Source organism: Kwoniella newhampshirensis, chromosome 6, assembly GCF_039105145.1.
Source record: "Kwoniella newhampshirensis strain CBS 13917 chromosome 6, whole genome shotgun sequence".
Lineage (NCBI taxonomy): Eukaryota > Fungi > Basidiomycota > Tremellomycetes > Tremellales > Cryptococcaceae > Kwoniella > Kwoniella newhampshirensis.
In genome coordinates, this window is record NC_089960.1 from 1,001,847 (window position 1) to 1,022,442 (window position 20,596).

A 20,596-nucleotide genomic window follows, 5' to 3' on the forward strand; every position below is an offset into this window, starting at 1 on the left:
CTCGGTTTCAGCGAAAGCACTGACCCACCGCGCTTCCCAATCGCGTTGTTTTCTTTACGTAAGAAAGAGAGGAGAAGGGATCAATCAATACGGTGCACTTCTATCAATCTGACTTTTTATTCATCGATCCCACTTAATGACCGCGTGGCAGATGGTGCCTCAGGATCCCCTCTGCTGTCTGTTCAGTAGATGGTAGGTGCTGGGCTCGCGATGCCTTGAGCTGGTGTTGACCTTGGACTTTGCATGCATCTCCAGCCCGTACTGTGTATCCATAGAACATATCTCGACCGCTGTCGACGATGGGAACTAGGAGGATACAACGACACAACAGATCCTCAGAACAATGTCACGACCTCAGACCCCTGCGTATCAGATACGTCGACAAGGTCTGAATCACAACCCCTCGTCCCTTACTCTCACATCCACCGCAGGTTCAGCGTCCAACTCGAGAGCAGCGACGCCGTTGGGGAAAGCAGTGATATCGCTGGAAGAATGGGAGAGCAGATCACCGCTCAGCGATGAGCAGCTGCAGAGTATCGGGTTGGTGAAGGAGAGGTTCGGAGAGAGGGAACTCCCCGAAAAGGTGAGCATTCGTACCATGACTTGGGCATGGATGATCCTTGGGGCTACGTCCGAGAATGATTATGACCATCGATCCCGAGTATCCTTGGTTCATTTCGCTAACCACTTCACCCCGTTTCAGTTCGTGAAAGCCGAATCCTCCGCTCAAGCTCAAGCCGCAGCTTCTTCCCGACCATCAACACCTGCACGAGCTCGGCCCCTTCCTTCACACGTTAAGTCTCCATCACGCTCACCTTCCGCACCCAGCACACCAATCGGTCAATTCTCTTCGCATCTGGCTATACCTGATCCTCTTCATCCGGCATCTATCACTACACCCCAACAATTTCTCGATCACTTTACAGCTCTCACCCTGTCTACAGAACACGAGCAGGATTCCCTGTACAGGGATCATCGAGCCGAGATCATAGGATTGAGGGAGAAGTGCGATGCGCTTATTGAGCTGCTGCTCAGCGGAGAAGGGGAAGTGAAAGAGATGTTAAAGTGTCTAGCGTATGTGGAAGAAAGGAGTGAGAGCTTGAGAGGGGCATGCGAAGATCTCTTAGAAGAACAGGTATGCTTTGACATTAGAATCTCTTTGGGAGAGTCGTTCTGACATAAACGCATAACAGACCCATCTCCTCACACACACTTCTCAGCTCGCTCATCGATTGACTTTCTTCACTTTCCTCGAAACGGCTCAGAGAATGTTGAACAATCCGGGCAATAATCTGGTACTCAGCCCAGACTTCTTGCCGATGGTGAAACGGCTGGACGAGTGTCTGGGATATCTTGGAGAACATGTGAGCTGGAAAGACCTCATCAAATTCATTCGAACGACAGCTGACTTACTTGTCTCCAGCGTGACTTCAAAGACGCTGAGCTGTACTTGATCCGATATCAGCAGTGCATGACAAGATCCATGACACTCATCAAGTTTTATTTTGTCGGCGCCCTCAAAGCACTTGGTCAAGAAGTAGGCAGAAGAATAGGAGACAAGGTAAGCTACGATGCATCTATAGAGCGCAGATTGTGGTGCTGAGTTAGCTGATGATGTTCATGTAGGGTTTATCCGAGACCGCTACCCAAGCTCTGATCTACACCAAATTTGTGTCCCTGTCACCATCGCTGCGTCCGCTTCTCGCTGAATTGGAACAGCGAGTATCGTCCAATCCGGACGAACTCACCACACTGCTGACCGAATGTCACACTGCATGGGTCGTCACTCGACAAGGCTTGATGGGCGCCAGGGTGAACGAGGAGATCATGCGCATGAATCCAACAGGAAGCGATTTGGTCGACTTGGTCAGTCTCTCAACACTCACGTTAGTGAGCTGTGTACTGATATGTTGATTAATAGACTCGCTCTGGCTGCAGCTATCTGAAGCAAACTTGCTTAGACGAGTTCAATCTATTTAAGCACTTTTTCCTCTCGGGCGAGATACAACTATAGTGGGTTGGCTAATATCATGGGAGAATGATCCGCTGACAGAGTCGTCTCCGGGCGTAGTGGTTTCCTCGAAGGTCTGTGCGACTATCTGTATGACCACCTACGACCCCGAATCCTTCATGAACCTTCTCTTCAGGTCTTGTGCGGCGTTTGCACAGTATTGCAAGCTCTGATGGTCCAAGACGTTGGTGCAGAGGAGGATGACCCAGACAATGCCATCTATTCACCTATGTCAACTCCCGGTCAGTCACCCTTCGGGATGCCCGGAGTAAACGGAGAAGATTACTTCTCTTCCCGACCGCGGCTGTACCGCTCTGGTTCCACACGGAGTCGTACGAGAAGCATGCGAAGACAATCCTCAGTCTCTTCTGTTGCAATGTCCAGGCAAGGTTCATTCTCTCTATCGATGAGGGCGGTGCAGCGAAAGAAGCCGAGAAAGCCTCTGGGACGCTTGCACATCGAAGTGCTCCTCAAGATGGTCCTTCAAGATGCGCAAACTAGATTAGTATTTAGAGCTCAGGCTCTGTTAAGTGCTGAGGTGGATTATTACGCGGTCAAGGAGGGCGATCTGAGTTACCCTGAGAAGCTCGAGAAGGGTGAGTAAGCAAGCAAGCAGATGTAACGATCACGAAGTGATGCTGATCAGGCTGCTCATAGGTTCGAAAGGTCGGAAGTTGATTCAACGTCAAAAATCTATTTCCCTGGATATGGATGATGATGATGAGCCCACGTTCTTGGCTCTCCCACCCCCAGAAACTCAAGAGAGCTGGTACCCCACTTTGCGGACAACGTTATGGATTCTGTCATGTCTTTACACCTACGTGGATGTGAGTCAGATCCTGGCTTCAAGAAGCTCAGACTGATTGAATGATTTTGCTCTAGAATGCCGTTTTTGAAGATCTTGCTGAAGAAGCAGTGACCATATGTCGACGATCCCTTTCAGCCGCTTCAGATCAATTGGTAGCGAAGAAGGATAAGAACATGGACGGGAAGTTGTTCTTGATCAGACACCTGTTGATCCTCAAGGAGATGACGGCGGGCTTGGCATTGAGCAAAAGTCGTAGGAAGGAGTGGAGTGGCATAGGAGGTGAGTATTGTGGGGGGGGCGACTGCGTGGAAGGATATACGGATGGCGTCTGACGAACTCATTTCCCGTTCTTCTAGATTTCCTGAAATCGCTACTGGATAACGCAACATCACTTCTTGGCTATCAGAGGGGATCTATTGCGAAAGTGTCCGATTTCGGTCCAGATGCACGGACCGTAAGTCCATCTCACTGATCCGACTGTACAATTGTTGACATATCCCGTGATCATCAGGACGTCGACCGAGCGCTCAAAATCGCGTGTGAAGACCTGATCGCATTGGTCACCACTCGATCAGCATCACCCCTCCGCCGATTCCTCACTCGATGTACTGCCTACTTGACCAAAGTGAACTCGGGAACCACCAAGGGCGGCGTCGTGGATCTATCCGCGCAAGAGTTCGCAACTCCCGAAAAAGTAAGGGAGGTTCATGAAGAATTCAAGAAGGTTGCAGAGCGGGAAGTGTCGGATTGGAAAGTTGAATTGAGGAGGTACTTGATGGATGAGGAAACGGTAGGAGTGTTGGTACCGCCTGCTCTGGTATGTCTGTCCTTTTTCTCTGTCACACAACACTGCATATACAGCACGACTTGCACGGATCATCAAATCAATATAGAAAGGGTGACGGAGCAATTCGAAGCGAAGGAACGGTCAACGCTAATGTGTTGCGCGTTCGTCCTCACAGAACTCGATCGTCGATTCGTACAGACAATTTCACGATCTCATAAGAGCAGAATACGATTTCACGACAGCTGCAGGGATCATGACCCCGAGTGCCGTTTTGACAATGTTACAGAGGATCGAATAAGGAACCAAGATTTGATTTTTCGGAATCACGGTGAGTTACATATATATGCATCGACCTTTTACCTTCATACTATAAGATGCGAATATCATGCTTGCAATAATTTGACCGTTCCGATATGGCCAATCAACGAGCAGGATGGGCTGTTTGGATGATATAGAGATGTTTCTTGTTGGTAGGACGAGAGTCTATGAGGATGCAGTTGAGGAGCCGATGTGCGCCAACCTGCATCTAAGCGATCATGTTGTCGCGGTCTTAACCTCTTCCCATCATCTTCATCAATTGGCTCATATCTGCCAATCCCAAAACATCAGCATCGATCCTCTTCCACCCTTTGACGACTAGCATCGTAAGTCTGACGACCACTCACCTGGCATCCCACCACCTCCCATCCCCATATTCTTCATCATCTCACCCATCTGACTCATATCTGGCATCCCACCACCCCCAGGTCCACCCCCACCTCCCATCATCGACTTCATCATACTTCCAATATCCATCCCTCCAGGTCCACCAGGTCCTCCTGGACCACCGCCCATTCCTGGCATACCGCCCATACCTCCCATCATCTCCTGCATCATCTTTTGAGCTCCTTGAGGACCGGCTGCTCTCAGCTTGCGCATCATCTCCGGCGGCATTGCTTTCTGCGATTGCAAAATCCGTTCAGTCATCGAGCTCCCAGTAGAAAGGGTAGAACACGACTTACTCTCATAGCTTCAATTTGAGCAGGACTAGGCTGACCATTCGGTCCTAGTGGTTTTCCCCCGGCAGCGGCTTGCATCTTTTGCATCGCTGACATCCTGTACGTCACGCGACATGTCAGCTTTTTCATTAGACGATGTCTTTCATCTAGCTGGATGGGCATGCGCTCACCATCCATTCTGCCCTCCAGCTTGCTTAGCCATACCAGCCATCATCCTCGCTTGGACCAAAAGCTCCTCCACTTCTCTGACACTGGTACCGCTACCTCGAGCTACTCGCTTTGCGCGTCGATTGAGGCCTACGGGATTACCAGCTTTGTCAAAGCTTACCTGTTTACGAACACAGCTGGTCAAGATCTCATAGCTAGGCGATTGCGTGTCATTCGATGCTACTCACAAAGATCATGCCGTCGGAATCAAGCTCATCCTGTCTCATGGCATCCGTGATATAGATCATCCGCTTTAATTTGGCACCCGCTTCTTCCTCACCGCCCTCCATCATGCCCGCTGGCATGCCCGGTATCATGGAAGCGATCTTCGACAAGGAACCCCTAAGAGTGTGACTCGTCAGTCACCTCCTTCGACAATGTCGACGATCATGTGTCGCTCACATGCCCATTATATTGGATAGTTGTTCTCTCCAATCCCGAGTGGAGAATTTGCCCTGCTCCAGCTTCTTCGCCAGATCTTTTTGTCGATCCGGGTTCGCTCGTGCCATATCTTGCCTGCGAACAGCTGTATCAGCCATGTACAGAAGTTATGCAAGTGAGGGAGTGCTCACATGTGCTCCACTAGTCCCTGCACATCACCCATACCCAACAATTTCGATATGAAAGGTTGCGGGGCGAACCTTTCTAGGTCATTGAGGTGTTCACCGGTACCAAGGAAAATAATCGGCGTCTTCGTTGCAGCAACACTACCAGAATGTCCGTGTCAGTCGAACAAGCTCCATCGGTACTTTTCTGACAACGGTCAGCTGTGAGATCACTCACGCTGATATGGCACCACCACCCTTCGCGTGACCGTCTAATTTTGTTACAATGATTGCTCCAAAATCCGCACTATCTTTGAAAGCGCGACTTTGCCCTTCTGCCGCTTGACCAATTGACGCGTCAAGCACCATGATGGTCATATCCTGCCATGGGTGCATAAGCCCAACTGTCTCCTGATGTCACAGGGCATGGCACCCACTGGCTTGACTGCTGCACCGATAGCTACCATCTCCTCGAACAGCTCACTCTCCTGCTTATGTCGACCGGACGTGTCGACGATAATAACGTCGAATCGTTCTAGATGTCAGCTCCCAGAGTCAGCAGTCTATATGCGCCAGAATCGTCAGATGCGAAGGAACACACTCACCCTTCCTGAACTTCTCCACACCAAGAGAAGCGATGGCCACAGGGTCAGTCTCTGTGTAACTACCGTAGAAAGGGATCTTCGCTTTTGTCGCATTCCTGAATCACATCGATCAGCTACATTTCATGATACGTCGCTTTCATCATCAGCTGAACACTTACTGCTTCAATTGGTCAAATGCACCTGCTCTGAAAGTGTCCGCACAGACGAGACAGGATCTGAATCCTCTCCGTTGATAGTGGACGGCGAGCTAATTGAGGAGCAGAATCAGTAATCGATCGACCGATAGGGTTAGCCTGAGTGAGTTCGATTTACCTTTGTACATGTTGTCGTCTTACCCGCACCCTACCAAAGTAGAAAGCAGAATCAATACCGTTGTTTTCTACCATATCTCTATGAAGACAGTTGAAACAGCACGTACTTGGATACCGACAGCCATCAGGACGTTCGTCTTCCCCTTCACCGGTTTGTATGGTTCTGTAGCCGGATCCACGAGAGCAACGAGCTCATCGAAAACCGCCTAAGCATAGTTGACACCTACGTCAGCCAATGTCGAGTCTGATCCTCGAGCTGTAGCTTGCCTTTTGAACCACATTCTTCTTGTTGACTTCTTTTCCACCAGCTTTCTCAGCTTCTTCAAGACTCTTCTTCACCTGCACCGTATATATATCAGCTTCTTATCCTCGTCTTGTTGGCGTGGGCTAGCTGACCTTTGTCTTGACTCTGGTCCGTAGTTGTGATACTAACTTGACATTGACGTCTGATTCGAGCAACGCTGCACAGAGCTCTTTGAGAAGAGCGTCGATGACCTGGGATCATCACAATCATTGTCAGCTATCTTCCAGGGAGTTGCGAGGAATGGGATGTCGGACAGAGGCGCTGAATCAACGAGCGAAGAGAGTGGAGGAAGAGATGAGGACCGGACAATGCGGGCACGAGAGACGTACACTATCATCGACGACCGATGCTCTGGAGAGCTGATTCAGTGCCCCATGCAGTCTCGCCCCAAGATCTGCTAAGACCATCTTGCTGATAGATCAATGAGGAATGTGGTGCAGGTGTCCAGCGAAAAAAGACCGTAGGATGAAACAGTGGTTTAGTGGTACGGATCGACAACAGTCGCATTTGGTCCGGGACAGACCAGATTGATGTGGTAGGGTCATTTAAGTTTCACCAATGTCCCATCGCCACGTTTATCTGATCTCGTCTCTCCTCGTCGCGTTACAAGGTGGATTGAGATACTGGCATGTTGACATCCTATATTCTCCTTGGCAACAGCACGGTGATCCATAGCAGCAGAACAACAGTGGCCCCAATATGTCGTACGACCATGCTAATTCACCGTCTCAGCAATTCATGTAAGTGTCTCGTTCATAACATGCCCCTCGCAGTTCCGCTTAACGGGACTGGCTAAATGCTAACCCGTCGATATCCATTTACCCTCTCAGCCAAGCAGACGACGATGATCTCGATACGCTTTCCTTCTCACATCCTGGTGCTTCGTCATCAACCCCAATTCCTCCATCACAACCTGCGGCCGGACCGTCTAACCCCGTAGGTGTGTCCGGAAGGATAGGTCAAACTTCTCAACATCCTCAAGCAAAGACTGGAACTGGTTGGGGAGGAGTGAAGGTCGAGACGAGATATACTGGAGAATCGACTCTGGATGAGCCTGTTACCAAAACAATTGTATGTTCCTTTATCATCTGCAGTATCTCATCATCCGTCTCATACTTGATTATCGATGGCTGAGACACGATATCTGGAAAACTGCGCGCTAACAATTTCCATCACCACAGATGCGTGATCTCAATTCTATCCATGCCAAATTACTCCAGGTCCTCTACCCTCCAAAACAAGGCAACAACCAGCTCTTACGCGACTGGGACCTCTGGGGTCCCGTCGTCATCTGTTTATCATTAGCTATCATCCTTTCTCTGGATGCACCGAAAGAACAGTCCATGCAGGTCTTTTCGCTCGTCATCTCGTTGATCACGATTGGATCCGTGGTAGTCACTGTCAACTCGAAACTTCTGGGCGGGAAAGTGTGAGTCAGCTTGGAAACGACGGATAACTTTCTGACTGAGCTGATATACTGTGATTAGGTCGTTCTTTCAAAGTCTTGTAAGCCAAACACCGGAGTATCGCTAGGAATGGTACATGTAGCTGACATCTACGCAGTGTGTGCTTGGATATGCACTTGCTCCAATATTACTCGCTTCCATCATCTCATTCCTTGTGCACAACATCTTCGTTCGGATACCAGTTAGTCTGGCATGTTGGGCTTGGTCCGTATGGGGTGAGTTGCTTGATCTTGCAACACTGTCTTCACTCGTTTCATTGGTCTTGCTTCGTTGTCACTTGCACTTCTCTTCTCTAGGATATGTTCCCATCATTCTTCTTCGTGCACCTACTGACGATCCCTTTCTTTCGTGCCAGCATCGATGAACTTCTTCAACGGAACTCGTCTCCCCGAAACTCGTACCTTCCTTGCTGTTTACCCTCTGTGCCTATTTTTCTTTGTCTTGGCGTGGATGATCATGATACAATAAACGAAGGATGTCTAATCTATACACTCATGCATACAACAACCACATCGTAGGATATACAGTTGTAAGAAGCGCCAGTCGTCGGTGAGATCGCATTCTCTGCACGCACCCTCACTTTCGGTGCAACCAATTTCTCCGTACAAGACCAACACCATCTCCTAATCAAGTTGACAATTTATCATCGCGTTCTGGATCCCCATCATTGACCTTGAGGACTTTGGCGAATTCGACGTAGTTGAATCTCCCCTGTCGGTCTGTAAAAGGTCCTTTGAACAGTCTTTCAATCTACGCACGGCAGTGAGCATGCACCTAATTACATTCATGGTCGTGACCCACCTCCCAATCTTCCATCCTGTCTCCCATTTCTCCTAGCCACTTTCTCATCTCATTGACGTCCACGATTCCCGTATCTCCTTCATCAAAACAGGCGAAGGCATCGACGAGATCCTGCTCCGGATCGAGCTGGAGGAGATGTTCGCCCATCATCGAGAGAAATTGGGTGAAGTTGATTCCTTCAGAAGCTGAACCTTTAGATGAACCGCCAGATCCAGGTCGAGAAGTCAGGAGGGACTGTAAGAGTTGGTGTGTAGGCGTTTGACCTGTATGGAATGTTCAGCCTCATGTGAAATGGTGAAGGACACAGTACGCACCCAAGTTACTCAACATCAACCTGAGATCGCTCTCTGTCAATCTCCCATCTCCGTCCTGATCAATCATCGTGAAAGCTTCCTTGAACTGCTTGACCTGTTGAGGTGTGAACATTGTATACGCTCCCCCGGACGGCTCACGTCGAGCTTGTGATGATTTGGAGACATTCGAAGGCAGACCATGGCCCAGAGTAGCGACTTTCGACTGCGACGACGAGTACGAACAGCGGTCAGACCGCTGAGCTTCGTCGAACAGTTCTCAATCTGCTCACCATATCTGTTGAGGTCCGCTGGTTGTGCTGCTTGTGTAGTGACGGGCAGCTTATGAATGGTTGATGGCTGACTGTCGTTGTTGTTGTTGAACGTTGACTTTGCTTTCCAAGACGCGTTGGAGGCAAGCAAATTACGTAATCTTTGTGAGATCGAAGAAGATGAAAAAAGTTGAACGGAGGACGAGGATTGACATTTCCTCTCTTTCTTGCTTTCTATTCTCGTTCTAAACACCCTGCTGTATCGGTAGGTCGAGCGAAGTTGCCTGTCTAGTCGTGCTGTATAGTGAGGTGAGTCTATGATCCTTCGCCTCTTCTGATCCCTCCCCCTCCGCTTCCCACCCGTCATGATGCTTTACAATCTTATCTACATTATCAGAAACAACCAATGTTGTACACCATTTCCATGTAACTGAACTACACAATTCCCGTTTCTTCTTGTATATGGCAATTGAACGAGACAAGAGCTGATATCGCGATCTCCTCGACAGGCCCCCCAACCAATCTAGACATTCCAGATTACCCAGCAATTTCCTGAGATTACACAATTGAACCATCTTGAAGGAGTACACCTGTACGCCAAATTTCCGTAGCATCATTCCATAGTCTAGTTCGCATGCTTATGAATGTTCTTTCCTTCTGCTCTGCCCGATGATTACAGTAACGGCGCGGACGGAGACCCACATACACTCGCGATGAACTTTTACAAATCCGCTGCTATGGCGTTGGATCATCTGGACAAGCATCAAGGTTCTGTTAAGGGGTCTTTAGCAGCTGCCGGGGTCACTGCCACGGGAGGAGAGGCCAAAAGGATACTAGCTTGTGAGCAGGAGACTCGTCGGAGAGGCGATATCTGGCTCAGCGCGTGGTGACTGACTCAGTGCTTCATTCGGATAGTAACGATAGAGACCTTGAAGTGTGCGTAGTCGATGTCAACCCCCTTGATCTGCCTATTGCATCATATCCTTCGATGACCTCTGACCTCACTTCCTCTTAGACCGACCAATCATCCTCCAACTCATCGAAAAGACTACTCTGCAATCCATCGAACGACTCGTCTTCCCTCGTAAAACCCCTCGAAACTCACCTTCCTCGCAGTCTCTCCTCCTTGTCCTACTACACGACCTGCTCTTCTCTTCTCGGCTGAAGATCGAGGCTTCGGACAAGTGGCCTCCTAAAGAAGCGATCCTTCGACATCAAGCGAGGTTGAGAGCTGAACTCGTCCGGATCCAGATCAAAGAGGGTAAATCGAGGAAGGAAGATCTTGCAAAGACAAGTGGGGATGGAGAAGTCGTCAGATATGTGAGATATAACCCGAATGCAGGGAAGGCTCTGCAAGAGTTGTTCGACCATCTGGAAGGAGAGAAGTTGGGCTTCGAAAGATTGACCGAACCGGTGTATCCTGTTCCACAAAGGAAATTTTTCATGGATCCTCATCTGGACGACGTGTTGCTGGCTTTCCCGGGAGGATCAAATTGGTGGCTGAGAGATGAATGGTATGAAGATGGTGGAGTCATCCTGCAAGATAAAGCAAGTTGTTTCCCAGCCAAGGTGTTGATGGAGGGCTGGGAAGAGGGTGAAGGCGAGTGTATTGACGCTACGTGAGTGAAATGTCATTCTACGTTGTTAGAAGCGATGCTCACAAGCCCATTGTAGCGCCGCGCCCGGGAACAAGACGAGCTATATCTCTGCATTGATGCAGAATCGCGGAAAAGTATGCCCTGCTCTGTTTCTATCGTCTCGTTGAGAAAGGTGCTGATAAACAGATGTACTGATCCAGCTTCACGCCTTTGAACGGTCGCCAAATCGTTACAAGACCTTGGAAAGGATGCTCCAGAAAGCGCATTGCACAAATGTTGAAGCTCAACGAGCCGACTTCCTCGACTCCAATCCCAATGATCAGGAGTACAGCAACGTCACTAGAATGTAGGTACAACGCCCCTGTCCGACTCTCAAGTGGAGGACAGGTCAAACGACGCTGACGAGTCTTTTTTGTTCATACGATGCTAGATTGTTGGACCCCAGTTGTTCAGGCTCGGGTATCGTCAATCGACTGGACTACTTGATCGATGATGGTACTTCCACAGAACTAGTCCTCTGTAATCACATGGCTAATAACTGTATATCAAACAGACACAGAGGAATCTGATTCCAAGGCCGAACGACTGGAGAAACTGGCAGCGTTCCAGCTGCAAATGATCCTTCATGCTTTCGAATGTCAGTCGGAATCGTCTCCTTATATGACGCCTTTGAATGCTGCCTGACATTCGTGACTATTTCGTAGTCGCTTCAGCAAAGCGTATAGTCTACTCGACATGTTCAATTCACCCAGAAGAGGACGAAAGGGTCGTCATGTCCGCTTTGAAGTCACCCGTGGCCAAAGAAAGAGGATGGGGCTTGGCTCCGAGGAATTCAGTCTTGTCAAGCTGGGAACGAAGAGGAAGACCTGAGGAGTTGGGCGGAGACGAAGGTGAGTCATGTTCACGCAGGTCGTGGGCAAGAGCCTGACAGGCGGATCATGTAGACCTGGCGAATGGTGTCATTCGCTGTTTACCAGAGGACAAGACGAACGGGTTCTTCGTCTCATGTTTCGTGCGAGACGGTACAGGTTTATGGCCAAAGACTAAGAGCAACCCTCGGTCGCTTAAAAGGCCAAGGAATAATGATGCCGAGGAAGATGTGGAAGAGGAAAGAAGCAAGAAACTGGAAGAGGCTGAAGAAGAATCGAAGGAAGAGGGTGACGGAGGAGAAGAAGCAGTCGTCAGTGGCGAGACCAAGACCAAGACTCCTGCTCAACTGGAGAGAATCAGACGGAAGAAGGCACAGCAAAAAGCAAAGAAGCGTAAAGTTTGAGCAAGTCAATCCCGGGGTTGCAGCACGGGCATAGCAAGGCAGGAACTGTAGGCCAAGGAGATGCTGTATGTCAGCGAAGACGCATGACATGCATAGGATAAGCTTCGACGCCACACGACATCAGGTCGTTCACTCGCATGATGAAACGGGCGATCAGGGCGTGCAATGTGTGGGTGGGGCAAAGTGGCGCCATTCCTCCGTCTCATCAGTCTGGAAGCCAAATCCGACCATCACGCGAACAAGTCTCCCTCAGCCCATCTGTCATATCTTGTCATGAGACTTCGTCTTTTGTGTGGATTGAAGCTGCAACGCGAAAACACGGGAGACTTTAGCGTTTCGTCCTTTCATGCCAGTCCTTTGACTCGATCATCTCCCTCCACCGTAGAAATCTGCAACGAGTCACAAATCAGCAGATCCTTTGGTCGATATCTCCGATCGCAATCCCTTTTCTTCCTGAGGAGACAGTCTGTCCTTTTTAGACCTTGCCGACTAGATCGGACAGACCCCTCCCCCAGCTAGTCCTTCCTGGAGCACTACCACAATGGTTCAGTGACATAGGTATGGAAATATCTTTTGTTCACACTGCCCCGATACGGTCGGCCCAGCCATCCATTTTGATCGAGACTGACCTGATCCCTTACTCGGAGAGGGTCAAAGGATGATCAGGACTGACGAGGAACATGTCAATGGACCGCCTCACCGAGAGGCGACGATTTCGGAACAGACTGGAAGGTTTGTCTTTGACCTGGTTGTTTGATGATGGGTATAAAAGGTCTTCCGAGCAGAAGATGTTGGAATAAGTCATGAAATTCTCCCTTCTATCATCTGTTTGATTGAATCAAAGACGATATCAGCATAGCTTACAGCAGTGTGTCAACGTTGATCGTGACTACTTTACTCGTTGATCGAAGCTATATACTATTGTTATCGCGACAATGTCTTCTTGCAAAGTGAGTTGGAAGTCGGTCTCGCCACTCGCCACTCGCCATTGGCCACCTGAGTCATGCTGACATATTGGGGTGATCTACCTCGTCAGCTCTGCCATGGTCCTATGACTGTCGCTCCTGCTCCCGGTGAAGTCTCATGCCACGCCACTGTGAGTATACACTGAGCCCATCAGACGAATTATGACGCTTACCCATATGGTTACTGTCCTCTTTGCTTTGAACCACCTCACCTGCTGCCCTCTGCCAACCTCGGTCTCCTCGGACCACCCTATCTATCCGTCGCACCCCCCGCCCCCGCCACAACCCGAAATCATTTACCCACAACCTCCCTGCGACGTCACAGTGCCTCCCCTTCGCCTGTCCAGGATGCATCAAATCCTCCAAGCCCACTTACTCGATCCTCAATCTCTCCAACCACATCTACGACTACAACTGCCAGAACTGCATGATCGAGATAAGCGCCCAGCCTCCCATGCCGGAATATATCAAGGTTGCAACGGCTGTTGCTGTGCAGAGGCAAGCGCAGGGATCTCAACATGTCATGTGTTAAGGCTGGGGGGTCAGGTCATACGAGCAAGGTTTTAAATCTCGTAGTAAGCGTTGTGAGGATTATACGATGGGATGCTGTGCGATTGGTGGGAGAAAGCGATGATGAAGTCAAATAAGGGATCGGAGGTCATTCCGATATGTGACGAAACACGAATCACTTGGATATCACTACGATAGTATTTCAGAAGGTTGAACGCGAAAGACGACCTTGTACGTAGAGTATGTAAATCATAAATATGACATGCACGCTAGCTCGATCTTATGACCACCAACACATCGTGATCAGTGCTTCTGTCAAAGCTACACATAATGAACTGATGCACTACTTCCCCCTCGTCCAGACATCGATAGCCTCTCTCACACTTTCCACTTTCCATCCCCCACCGCCTGAGCTCACCTCACTCTCACTTTCTGGCGAAGCATCATATCCACCCACCATCGCTCCCCAATATCGATCCGCCGTATCTCTCACTCTAAGTTCCAACACCTCACCAACCTCGTTTCCTCCCGCTGACGCACTAGTAGAACGCACTTTCTCTCTCAAGGCTTCGACAAGTGGCAAAGCCGGTAAACCATTCTTCATCATCCACTTGGCCAACGCCCCCGCATTGCCCCTATCGCTGATCCAAGCTCCAACTCCCTCGATGAGGTATCTTCTGACTATATTTTTCTCCGCATCTACAAGTCCGCCCGTAGCAGCCGAAGTGGTTGTCGAAGATGTGGTCGACGACGTCAATGACGCTCGATGAACTGAACTTATGAAACTTGGTCGAATCAGTGCGAATCGTTTCTCTCCTCCTGATGGCGAGACGAAACCCCTCTCGAAGATATCCGAGTAGAACGTCTTAATGTAGCCGAGTTGGGCGGCATCTTCCAGCGCCGTACCATTGAGGGAACTTGATCGTACAGCGGCATATATACCCAAATAGACACCCAGCATTCCAGGTTTATCGAGCGACAGACATTCCAGTAAGACAGTTCTGATGAATGTGTCGGTCATTGATCCCGTCTGATTCTTGACCGTTACATTGGTGGATAGCACACTTGTTTTTGTCGTCGATAGTTTGGCCAACCCAACCAGGGCCGCATCACCCGAATGAGCCTCGACCAAGCCTATCACTTCTTCACCATTCACACCTGGTGGGGCGGCAGGACTGATCAGGTCATAATGAAGATCGATACCCGTCATCGATCCAGCTCTCACAAAGATGCTTCTGTTGCCTTTCGGGTCCGAGTTGTAGTTCAAGAATCCAGCTTTCCTCTTGACGTAGATTGTCCGAGTCTTCACCAACGCGGCTTTGTCTCGTGGACTGGAAAGGTCGTATGTGATCGGCCAATATCGTGGTGAATCCACCTCTATCGAGACGATCTTGTCGAACGAAGAGATCATGGTGGGAGATATCAGACTTTGCTGTCTTATTGCGTTCGCATCTGTCGCGCTATCCCGCAATCGAAGTTTTACCGGCAAATAGACCGTTTCGAGCGTGTCGACATCTCTGGCCGTCAGACATCTGGGTTCCACGGCCAACGCCCAAAGATGTCGGAAGGCCTGAGGATACGCTTTGTTCTCCGCTGGGTTTTGTAGGAATCTTGGAAAGAAGGCGATGCTCATTGCTGCGATTGCCAGATTCGAGTTGCCGAGCGTGTAATGTCCTCTTCCTAGGAACAACATGCCGAGTGCCATGTGCATAGCCATATGACTCCCATAAGTCACTCCTGCCCCTTCTTGTCCATGACTGACCCTCAACCTCCTTAACACACCCAACTCACCCGTACCCGACATCACGCAGGCAAGGGCGATAGTGACGATGTTGAGACCTTGTCTAGCGGCTGTGCGTCGAATCCTCCCCTCGTAAGTCATGCTCGATCCTGCAGCCGCTTTACTCAACACCCCGAAGAAGGTCATGAGGTTACTATGAGCGAGTTCGGTGGCCGTTCCCGCGTATTTGAGGCCAATCGCCAAACAGGCTCCGGATATGACATTCAGATATGCCAATTCTGTAGCGAGATCCATCCCGACAGTGCGTTTGAGACCTTTTTGAGCAGAACGGATGAAAGGAGGCAACTGATCTTCGATCCATCCCATCGTCGGGGTGATCTCATCCCACATGATGAGGGCTCGGGAGAAGGTTCGGAGTAGAAGGAGATCCGGCCGCACTTGGTCGAGGTCGAAAGCCGTCTGTGGTACCTCAAGCATGTCGGCAATATCGCGCCGACCCGACTTGAGATACATGAATCCTAGAGCCATAATCGCTCCTGGACCAGTGAGGTTATTGTCGATGCCAGCTGTCGTCGCTCGGGCTTTGGATGTATCGAGGATTGGAACATCTCCAAGAATACACCTTCTCAACTGTGTTAGCAGTCGCCTATCGACCTCACTTGTCGTCTTGCCACCTCGACCAAGCATGATTAAGCCAAATGCCATGGCTGCGGAGAAGGAGTACGACTCTTGGTAATCGGTGAATCCGTCCATATTAGCCATCTCCTTCCTTCCTACTTCATTCAGAGCGACCTCAGCCATTCGCAGATTCCTGCTCCCAACATAGACGAGACCGAGACCGACTAGTGCGGATGATTGGATGATTGGCGACGCGTTGAGCTCCATCGACCCGAGAGGCAGTAACGCGTGTGTGTGTAGCGAAAGCACCTTGGTGATGAGAAGGTCACCACTTCCGGCGTACGAGCATGCGAGACCCAACAACAATCCGACAGAGGTGAAGTCGTGTCGAGGCTCCATGAGCGGGAACGCATGATATGTCATCAAGGACCGCAAGTGACCCGTCAAACCCAGACCCAGGAGGAAACCTCCATGCTCCGAATTGAGAACTTGCGGTCGATTGAAGACTATCCATGAACTGTCTATGCCCTTACAGTCTGGCGAGATAGAAAGACCAGCAGCTACGCCGTTATGGAAACAGGGCCATTCGGCACTGTCTGCCACAATCTCGGCTTTCAGTATGGTATTGCTTGGACTGATCTTCGCTGATAGCTCAATGAGAGGAATATCCCACACGTCCGTAATGTTCGTGGACCGAGTGCCAAATTCAAACATCCCCTGTCCGACGGGGATCGAAAGTGTACGATTGGCTATGGTATTGACGACACTTTGATGGTATCGGACAATATCTTGCTCACTACACAGATGTCAGCTTACGCAAGGACCAGAACATTACAAGAGACACTCACGTAGCGCCCTTGGGCTCTTGGATAGTGAGAGTCCGAACCCTCGTTGTCTCCATTATTCTCTCCACTTCTTGTAATCGCCTGTCTGAACCAAAGCGCACATGAGGTAAAGCGGGTTGAGACCCTTTGGCCTTCGCCGCTATCCCAGATTCCGCTGTGCTCATGATCTCGCCAACGGTGGGCGTCTTCTCCGGGCCAAGCTACCAGAGCAGGTCAGTGATGCGCCCACACACTGCAAACGCTCGCTGCTCTCACCTCGAGTGATGGATCATCCTTGGACACGATGTCTTCGGCACAAGACTGTGCAGCGAGATCTGTCCTCCCGATGAAATCATATATCTCTGTGGACCAGTTGCGATCTGGGGCGTATTGACAGACTCTCATCATCTCCAGAATCGGTAACGATACCCCTTGCGGCAAATCGACCAGCCATTCCTCATCCAGTCCACAGGCAACCATATGTTGGATCGTGACCGAGGCCCGGGATGCGATTGATGATGCGCGATCTTTGGGAGATATCGGGTGACCCGGCATGCCCAGACGGTCATATATCTCACAGACCAGCTTAGTCTGCTGACAAGGGGAACATGCGCCGAGTTCCGGGAATTGAGAATGATGAGAGAGGTCACGAGGATCTGGGAAGGGTTTGGTTTGTGTGACAAGTCTTCGAGCGAGGTAAACCAGTATATCCGGAGGCGCGTTATACTTGTCCAGGATGGATGTATCGTAGGCAGTACCTGGTCGGTCAAAGTTAGAATTGTTCTCTCTAAACAGAGATACCGAGACTCACGATCTAGCGGTAGAAGTGAAGACACTTCACTCGGCCAAAGCCTTGCCCAATAGTCAACCCAGTCCACTCTACCAACTCTGGTCGCTATGTCCGAGACTAGCCTGACCAGACCTCCCATTCGCCTTCTATGACTCGATGACAATCGACAATCCTGTGCAACTAAATGCAAGGCGAATAATACAGGCACTGCGTCGTCAAGTCGGAGTGACTCTCCGAAACGGAGTCTAGCTGCAATTGGCGCAACCTTTCCCGATTTTCGTGGTAGGCCGCCTCGTACTCTGGCTGCAAGTCGTCGCGTGACCGGGTCCATGCTGTTCTCAGCATCGTCGAGCAGGATTTCGAGTGGCTCGGTTGATGGTGTTTCGACTCTGATATGAAGCATACAACGTATGACACTGGCAAAAGTCTGCCAAATGATGTGCTCATCATTTTTCTGGCAGGCTGGAAGACAGTAAATAGCAGCTAATACCTCTCTCTTGAGATAGAAGAACTCCTGAGGGGGAAGACTGAATGATAGGGCCTCCATACTATGTTTTGTTAGATGATGGCGGATTGTGAAGTCTGCCGACAACCGAACGCTCTCCCCATCCTCATACACCGCCGTGAATCTAGATTCAACGGGGTCCACCAGCTTTGTGATCCGACTTTTGCGATCTCCATTGCCTTTTTGTGAAACATGCTGATCTTCAATGGCCACTCTCAAGCTGGACGCAAGTTTCCGAGTCACATCTTCATGCCCTTCGTCCTTGTGTTGAGGGATCTGCAGCGGTATCTGCCTCCCTCCACTAGTGATCAGATGAGTGGTGCCATTTCTGAGCAAGACAATGGTGTCAAAGACGTTGTCGCGCGTTGAGATGATAGGAACAGCAGAGAGACATTCAATAGATGGCGAGGGCGAAATCACAAAATGCGTGTAAGGAGAGGTTTTGAGCTGAACGTGGAAGGAGTGCAGTTGTGCTGGATATCGAGGGTTACGTGGGTGGATGTTGACAGTGACTGTTGTAGGCGTAAGGTCGTCGCTGAGGAATATGCTGAGATGTTCCGGCTCAATCGGACTACGGGAAGAATGCGTGATGAGTATAGCTGTGCGTTCGGAACATGATCGAGGCATACTCACGTAGGGGGTTTCCATGTCATAATTCTATCCAGGACGATATCACTCCTCGTGCCCATCTCATCTCGTTCCAAGCCCATCATCATGGTGGTCTCTCTCAGATCCTTCTCTGCAGCGACATGGAGAGCCATTTTACCTTGCGGATCATGCATATCCTGCAACATGAACGAAGAAGCCGCAAGTGAAGCTCTTCGATTTCCTTCGGCACTTGAGGCCACCGTCGCAGCTGCTGAAATGACGGACAGTCCTCTGCTTCGTCGTTTGGCCGTCGTAGCAGCTGGAGGCGCACCGACTGCTGGGTCTAGGGCAGCATGCAGCTCATCAGTCGGTACGGGCGGTTCTTGAGCCAGGCCACGAGATATGCGAGGTGCGCGGCGTTGTGTCCTATCCATAGGATCTGCAGCTCCAGACAGCCTACGATCAGTCGCGGGTCCGAAGGAAGAGGCGTTCCGATGTAAGGAAGGACGAGAGTCTCGGGGAGCCGGTTGAGGTGGTTCGGGCGGTCGAAGGATGTCTTCAGGTCGCATTGTACGTGGATTGGGAGGAAGAAGAGGTTGATCTGGTAGGACAGGAAGACGCGTCCATCTATAAAATATCACCTCGCTTGATTGCCTGTCGTACGTTATGACGAACGGATAGGGCGCCCGAGACGTGTGTAGGATGGTCGAGCTGGCACTTATAGGAGTAGTCTGCGATGTGAGTCGGCCGGGACTTTGGTAGAACCCTTCTTCCACTCTCCCTTCTACGATCATTTTCAACTCGTCGAATGGATTTTCCAGAGCATATAGACGGGGTAACGAGGGCGTCGACTCATCTTCCAAGTCCAACAAGTCGTCCAAGATCGTCATGGAGGTATGATCCATCATGTCTCTCAGTAGACTTCCGGATCCAGATTTGCGCTTGTCCTTTCCGAATCTTCTCAATTCACGTTTCTCCAGCGCTCTTTGGATCAAGACACCGCCAGATGGAAGCAACCACGAGTCATCGATGGCGAATGGGAGATGAACGATGATATCTTCTCCGGACGAATAGTAGATGTGGGCTCGTGTTTGCAGGAAAACCACCAGCGTTCTTTCGAGTTTGCCGGCAGAGGATGAACGAGAAGAGGAGGAAGAAGAAGAAGAACAAGTTCGAGGAGCTCCCCAATGTTCTGTTTGAGAGTTGTGGAACGGTCCGAATGTGTCTGATGATTGAGTGACATCGTTTGTCGTTTCCTTGCCTTTCCGTTTCTTGTCTCCACCAGACATTGTGGTCTTGTCTCCATCACCACCATTCCTGAACCAGACAAATGTCGCACGGGCGACGTCTTCGCCTTCTTGCTCAAATGTATAACGTCTAAACACCTCCGAACCTTTGCTCCACACCACAGTCCCACCATACCAAACCAGCTCTTCCTCCTCGTATACGCCATCTTTTCGGCTTTGCGTCGTCAGAGTGCGTCCCAAAGTTCGAGCATCGCTTTGCTGATTTTCATGTTGAAAAAAGGACGCGAGGTTATTGAAGGGTTCCCGACTGGGTCCAGCGTCATCACGAGCGTACAATAGCTGACCCGGTGTCGAAGCTGAGCCCAGCACATGAGCTTGCAGCATATTCGTCTCCGTCGTTGTCCGTGTTGTCTCGAGTACTGCGCTGATTCTGATTGTTAGCTGAACATGGGTTTTGACGACGTCCGAATTGAAACACGCTTGTTGCTTTCTTGATTTCTTCGCGCCGGTGCAAACCACGTGGAGGTAATCA

At 50.2% G+C, this 20,596-nt stretch overlaps 6 protein-coding genes across 6 annotated transcripts; 3 read left to right on the plus strand and 3 right to left on the minus strand.

Annotated features, from left to right (window-relative positions):
• Positions 1-343: 343 nt before the first annotated feature.
• On the plus strand, positions 344-3,904 carry IAR55_003534 (uncharacterized protein; the record flags this gene model as incomplete). Its single annotated transcript, XM_066946641.1, has 12 exons — positions 344-583; positions 704-1,135; positions 1,194-1,364; positions 1,424-1,561; positions 1,627-1,866; positions 1,922-2,013; positions 2,072-2,607; positions 2,669-2,838; positions 2,894-3,098; positions 3,176-3,273; positions 3,331-3,636; positions 3,782-3,904. The coding sequence occupies 12 exons, from the start codon at positions 344-346 to the stop codon at positions 3,902-3,904; spliced, it is 2,751 nt and encodes a 916-aa protein (XP_066803033.1).
• Positions 3,905-4,156: 252 nt separating this feature from the next.
• IAR55_003535 (signal recognition particle protein SRP54) lies at positions 4,157-6,983 on the minus strand (the record flags this gene model as incomplete). Its single annotated transcript, XM_066946642.1, has 16 exons — positions 4,157-4,194; positions 4,272-4,545; positions 4,608-4,701; positions 4,775-4,932; positions 5,000-5,153; positions 5,214-5,327; positions 5,384-5,518; positions 5,595-5,737; positions 5,794-5,891; positions 5,962-6,056; positions 6,120-6,208; positions 6,274-6,303; positions 6,380-6,478; positions 6,540-6,611; positions 6,669-6,767; positions 6,906-6,983. 16 exons carry the CDS (start codon positions 6,981-6,983, stop codon positions 4,157-4,159), a joined length of 1,770 nt encoding a protein of 589 aa, XP_066803034.1.
• Positions 6,984-7,275: 292 nt separating this feature from the next.
• On the plus strand, positions 7,276-8,510 carry IAR55_003536 (uncharacterized protein; the record flags this gene model as incomplete). Its single annotated transcript, XM_066946643.1, has 6 exons — positions 7,276-7,316; positions 7,407-7,647; positions 7,758-8,005; positions 8,064-8,082; positions 8,140-8,257; positions 8,398-8,510. The coding sequence occupies 6 exons, from the start codon at positions 7,276-7,278 to the stop codon at positions 8,508-8,510; spliced, it is 780 nt and encodes a 259-aa protein (XP_066803035.1).
• A 159-nt stretch (positions 8,511-8,669) lies between these two features.
• IAR55_003537 (uncharacterized protein) lies at positions 8,670-9,429 on the minus strand (the record flags this gene model as incomplete). The annotated part of the gene is made up of 4 exons (XM_066946644.1): positions 8,670-8,792; positions 8,844-9,106; positions 9,158-9,359; positions 9,427-9,429. The coding sequence occupies 4 exons, from the start codon at positions 9,427-9,429 to the stop codon at positions 8,670-8,672; spliced, it is 591 nt and encodes a 196-aa protein (XP_066803036.1).
• Positions 9,430-10,118: 689 nt separating this feature from the next.
• On the plus strand, positions 10,119-12,276 carry IAR55_003538 (uncharacterized protein; the record flags this gene model as incomplete). Its single annotated transcript, XM_066946645.1, has 9 exons — positions 10,119-10,245; positions 10,321-10,341; positions 10,421-11,024; positions 11,080-11,137; positions 11,204-11,349; positions 11,434-11,498; positions 11,557-11,640; positions 11,708-11,893; positions 11,948-12,276. 9 exons carry the CDS (start codon positions 10,119-10,121, stop codon positions 12,274-12,276), a joined length of 1,620 nt encoding a protein of 539 aa, XP_066803037.1.
• Positions 12,277-14,094: 1,818 nt separating this feature from the next.
• IAR55_003539 (uncharacterized protein) lies at positions 14,095-20,448 on the minus strand (the record flags this gene model as incomplete). Its single annotated transcript, XM_066946646.1, has 5 exons — positions 14,095-16,906; positions 16,959-17,155; positions 17,211-17,692; positions 17,746-18,800; positions 18,863-20,448. The coding sequence occupies 5 exons, from the start codon at positions 20,446-20,448 to the stop codon at positions 14,095-14,097; spliced, it is 6,132 nt and encodes a 2,043-aa protein (XP_066803038.1).
• Between the last annotated feature and the right edge of the window lie 148 nt (positions 20,449-20,596).